At 38.1% G+C, this 6,000-nt stretch overlaps 1 protein-coding gene across 1 annotated transcript in view; it reads left to right on the plus strand.

The window, feature by feature from the left end:
• The window catches only part of LOC148511403 (sodium/hydrogen exchanger 3-like), a 184,073-nt gene extending 180,079 nt beyond the window's left edge, over nucleotides 1-3,994 (plus strand). The window contains exon 15 of the mRNA XM_088442279.1: nucleotides 3,747-3,994. Within this exon, the coding sequence (XP_088298405.1) occupies nucleotides 3,747-3,994 (248 nt within the window). The remainder of the gene's footprint in view (nucleotides 1-3,746) is intronic.
• The last annotated feature ends 2,006 nt before the right edge of the window (nucleotides 3,995-6,000 follow it).

Consider the following 6,000-nt stretch of genomic DNA (forward strand, 5'->3'; position numbering starts at 1 on the left):
GCACTGCGTGCGTGGCCCTTTAGGTCGGATCAGGGAAGAATGGGAGGGTAAGATGGTCACTTCTGAGCAGTCAGTGGTACACTATGTGGTACAGTTCAGGGAGATGCTGCAATCCCTGATGGGGATGGAGCAGGATAACCTGAAAGCTGTGCAGGTGAGTAGTGTTGTGTTCTCCAGACATGATTGTTCAATTATAGGTGTGGTCTGTCTATCCCCACTGTTGTAACAGTGCTAGTTACACCTATCGACAGATGCTGCACAAAGTGTTGAAACACACCTAATCTGCTTATTGAGCCATTTTTGGAGTCGTTTTTACTACTCAATCTAACATGAGTATTCCATTACCTATGTACACCTACCATCTGCACAAAGTGTTGAAACACACCTGATCTGCTTATTGAGCCATTTGTGGAGCAGTTTTACTACTCATTCCAACACGAGTATTCTATTATCAATGTGGTGCATGCATCTCCATTAGTGCATCAACGTTATTATTACATACTGGTTGATGATGCACAGACTGCCCGAAAATATTATTGATATACTGAGCTAAAATAAATGTGGCTCATCCATTTCTATTTAACATAATAGCGATGTTGTAGACAAGATTGCTAAATGTGATTTTTAGATTGAGTTGAGATATATAGGTAACTCAATTTAAATATTGAGATATAAAGCATATTGAGCCTAATATATACAGAGCCATATATTTAATTAATCCAGCTCTATCCATACCCTTCAGGGTGCCTTGAGGATAATTAATTTGTGTGATCTTAATATATAAAGATCAATTTATATATCAACTATGTATTTTATATTGGTACATTAGTGCCACCTAATCAGACCTCAAGATCCCTCTCGGAGAGCTGTGTGGGCATTAATATATTTAGAACGTTTATATACTAATCAATATATATATTCAGGGGAGTGTAGAGGGCAATACCGGATTACACTCCACAGGTACAGTATAGTATAGTATAGTACAGTATAGTATAGTACAGTACAGCCAAACTATATGACCCACACATACACCAATATTAAGAGGTACCAATACACTGTCTGTATGATAGCACAGTTAGCAATCTAAGCTAATTCTATTTATCACAAGGAAGGTGCTGCTTTATATGTTAGGCACTTCCATGAATGCAACTGAATAATAAGGATAGATAGAAAAGCTGCACCATCTAGTGGTTTATACATAATCACACCAACACATATGTTGTAACCCAATTTACTACTTTGTATATTTCAATAGGAACTGCTAATTTTAGGATACTATTGTATCAATAGAAGATACAACCAGTTCCTCTGCCATTCCTAAGGATTATTGAAGCATAGAGCCACTAAACCAAAATCCTTTCTTAGGAATATAAACAAATTTGCAGTTTAATATCAGTGTGGATAAATAGATGACCGAACAATTAATCCATTTATTGATTCAGATTGAGACACAAACACACTCATCATTCATTTTTTTAATTTATTTTTAACTCACAATACCATAGTTTTTCATTATATTTCACTTTGAGAAAGTTTCCATATTTTTAGATTGAACTAATAAAAGTTATTTTTTACAATTATCAAACAGTGCGCCAACTAAGAGGACATTTATTTTTCCTTCTTTTGTTATTAGTGTTTCAACATTGTCCTTGGCAGCACCCCAGTTAGTTTATAAGTAATATAATTTGTGACTTTATAATTTGGGGCCTATTTGTTAGCTACAAGAAACACAAATACCTACTGGTGCAGAAGTACTCCCACCATCCCTTTTCCCTTTGATTAATCTGTCAAGCCTCTAACCGACCTGACACAAAAGAAGCACCTGAATCTGGTCGCATGGACACCAGACTGTGAGCAGGCCTTCCGAGCCCTGAAGTCTGCCCTGGCTCAGTCTCCTGTGCTGCAGGCCCCGGATTTTAAATGCAGGTTTATTGTACAGACTGATGCCTCTAACTATGGTCTGGGAGCTGTCCTCAGTCAAGTAGATGGGCAGGGAAATGAGCACCCAGTCCTCTACCTGAGTAGGAAACTGCTCCCCCGTGAGGTGGCATATGCCACGATTGAAAAAGAATGCTTAGCTATTGTGTGGGCATTGCAAAAGCTGCAGCCGTACCTCTATGGGAGAGAGTTCACGGTAATCACTGACTATAACCCGCTCAGCTGGTTGAATAAGATTTCCGGGAGTAACAGCAAATTGCTGAGATGGAGTCTCCTGCTACAGCAGTATACATTTACCATCCAACACAAAAAAGGGGCAGAGCACGGAAATGCAGATGGACTCTCGTGACAAGGTGACGAGGCAGAAGCCATGGCACAAGGAGGTAGGTGATGGATGATCGCCATCTCCCTGTGCCATTTTAAGGAGGGAGGTGTGACCATCGCCATGGGTTACGGTGATTCATCAAAGCCCCATGTCATGACTTTATGTATTTTTGTGTGCTCTGGATAAAGTGTTATAATTCTGTGTTTCAGGAATGGCTATTTGCTAGGAATGTTTGGAGAGAATGTCAAAGCTGGATTGCATTAGCTAATCGGGACAAAAGGGTCAAGTGACACCTGGCCTTTGAAGACAAAGCTTCCTGTATATGCCTGGTCCCACACTAGGGGGCCATGATGCAAGTCCACTACACAGTCACACTGGTTGCTAGAAGGGTTATTTGTAACACCTTATGCTAGCAGTCTTCCTATCATAAAATACCCTAAAGGTCCAGGGAGTTATATTAGTGACAGGTCTTGTAGTTGTGCTAATTTGCATCTACACAGACCCTGGGAGAATACAGACCAGTATCTTTGAGCCTGAAAAGGGTCGGGGATGCTGGGGGAGAGCAGATCATGGAACTATAAGGCTGAGCAGTCCACACTGCTAGTTGTCCACTTCCAGGGAGTAGCTGAGAGCTAAGGAGTGCTCCCCATGTCAGTCTATGGTGGTCTCCCTCCACACAGAGATTCCCTAAGATCTCAGCGTAAGATACCTTAGGATTCTGATACTTTATCATTTTCTTTTGTCTGAATCATTCTGTGCATTTATTACTGTATGTCTTACTTATTCACCTATTTTTCTTGTAATTTAACCCTGGAGATATTTCTCAATAAATCCTAAAACTTTATCAGCGTTATCTCTGTGCTCTAATGAATTTACATGCCTGGAGAGGCCCATGCTATATTTGTGTATAACTGTGAGTTTAAGTGAGATTTAAGTGTCTGGCAAACGTAAGAGCACTATTTTAATAGTCTTCGTGGTGGCAGCTTAGGTAAACCCACGTCACCACCACCCAGCTACGTCAGGTTGGCGTATCTGAGTGCAGGCTGGGCATGGTGTCGTAACAACACCTCAGAGTTATTGTATTGTTTTTGTATTGTTCAACAATTGGGACACCTCAGTAAGAATTACAGGAAAGTTCTGGGAGGACATAAAAAGATTAAGGGAAGAGAAATAAAACAATGGCATATCTGTTGAAAGGCTCACTAGAACCATCATAGATAATAGGTAATGTTCTTTAACAAGAATATTTTCATAAATTTATCTAATATGTACTGTGCATTTGATTTCTAGAAAAAGACTAATAATACATATAATTATTAATTTTTAGTAAACAATGTTTCTTGTAATGCTGTCATCATTTCTGATTCATTGAAATCATACACATTTCAATTTTATATGCTTTTCTGATTTTCAAGAGCACAGAATACAATATTATAGTGAAAAATGTTCACAAAACTAAAATCTTTTCAACTCCAAATTCTAGGAAGTGATAATCCTGTATTTTCAACTGATGATGAGCAAAATATCTCTGTGAAGTTTTCACCATGGTTGTACAACGAAGATGAAGTAATACCATCCCAAAGGGCACGAGTACAGATACCGTATTCTCCAAACAACTTCAGAAGGCTCACTCGATTGCGTATCAGCAATAGATCAGTTGATTCTTTTTTTATAACAGAATGTGCAGAGGAGCAACCCAGATCTATACTTCCAGAGACAACAAATATGTAACATATGAGATGACATTTTTTATTTAAAACATACATATTGTAGAAAAGCATATCATGCTGTTTAGCCTTAACAAGTGTAGTTTAAATACATTGATACAATGATATTTGCTCCTAGTAAAAATAGCAATAGTAATATACTGTACATGCATATATTAGTTGCAATATATAAATTAAATGCTTTACTATTCTACATAAATCTAGATGTTCTCCCAGGGACTGTGTGGGCTTATTTTTTTTTCTTTTTTTTTCTCTCTCTCTCTCTCTCTCTCTCTCTCTCTCTCTCTCTCTCTCTCTCTCTCTCTCTCTCTCTCTCTCTCTCTTTAAAAAGTGTTAAGAGTTTATTGCTAAACTCTCACATTTTCTAACCTCTCACCCTATTACATTTGGCCCCATATCTATGTCTTCCACCTAATTTGTTTATGTATCTTATCAACTCTTGATTTAACTAAATTGATTATCCTTAACCTTTTTTTCTCTTTATCTTTACTATTATTCGGTTTGAGATGTCCTCGCTTCTACAGAGTGTGTTTTCTTTCTGTATGTGACCTGTACATTTATATGCCTTTTTCCTGTCATTTTTGGTTGTGAATAATGTTGCGATGTTGTTATTGGGTGATTTTCAGGATTGTCTGTGTTTTCATCATGGGGTGATATGTGATGAGTATTTGAAATAACAGAAGCATTTTGAAATTGTAAATGTGTGTTATGCTGGAACACTCTGGAGGAGAGATGTATTAAGTCTATGGGGGAGATGTATCAAACCTTGGAGAGAGATAATGTACCAACCAATCAGCTTCTAACTGTAGTCTTTCAAACACAGACTGTAAAAGGACAGGAGCTGATTGGTTGGTACTTTATCTCTATCCACTTTATCTCTCTCTTTGGAGAGATAAGCTGATTGGTTGTCTTGGGCAACTTCACCATTTCAGCCATTTCAATTCAATTATTGGAAGTTAAAACACTGACATTGGTGGGATCGGTCAGAGTTTAACCCAACTGTCATTACATGCTATTGTGATTAGATCATTTTGAAACTATATATAGACCTTATACCCTAGCATTAAAACAATAGTTGAACTAATGTATGTAGGTGCTAGGTGAATTAAAATGTTTGTGCGCAACAAAATCTTGCTAACTTTTAAATTGTATTTACATTTCATACTATTATTTTCATTTGTGTTTATGGTATTCTGACTCTCCTCTCTGCTGTGCCTAAAACAGTATATGTAATTGATAAACAATAAAAATTTAATGCTTTAAGGTTCCATGATCTGCCACAATGAATGCCATTAGATAGGTTTCCTTGATAGCAGAACAAACACAACTGCAACTCTCTTTTATATAGTATGCTCTCCAAATCATCGTTTTGCTTTGTCTGCTGAGAACTACCATACTTTCAGTTATGATCCCATATCAGCCAGTGCTAAAATACAGAAGCAGTCATCTTTTTTACATTTTTTATTAGTCTGTTAGCACTCCCCTCAATTTTACCACTCAGAAAACATATCTACTGATGGTCTCCCTGATGTACTGTAGTAAATGTTGAAATATGGAGTGGGCTACTGCGCTTCCTCCATGATGCTCCTTTAGGGAAGCATCTTCCTGTACCAAGATGGCCACCATTTGGTCTTCTGCACATGAGTGGTGCCATCTTGTCACTGTGTTAGAGCTACACAGTGGAACCCTGCATTATTCCTAAGTATACATCCTGCAAAAGCATACTGCTTACTTGTATATGCACTGCTACCCACATACATCACCAGCTGGTGTTCTGCTCCATCTAGGATACTGTATGTTTGTAACTGTGGGTACTGCTACACAATAAACCAAACTCCTGATTAAGTCCTGAGCTGTCTAGGACATCTGCTGATTCCACTGGTGTATATTATTTATTCTGCATACCATCACCAATAGTACACACATATCAACAGTGAAATCCAGCCCTAGGTTCATGTGTGCATTCTTACCCTGTCCTGATAAAGAAAAATGGGGCAATTTTCAACCCAT

Source organism: Taudactylus pleione, unplaced genomic scaffold (assembly GCF_031769625.1).
Source record: "Taudactylus pleione unplaced genomic scaffold, aTauple2 ptg000309l, whole genome shotgun sequence".
Classification (NCBI taxonomy): Eukaryota; Metazoa; Chordata; class Amphibia; order Anura; family Myobatrachidae; genus Taudactylus; species Taudactylus pleione.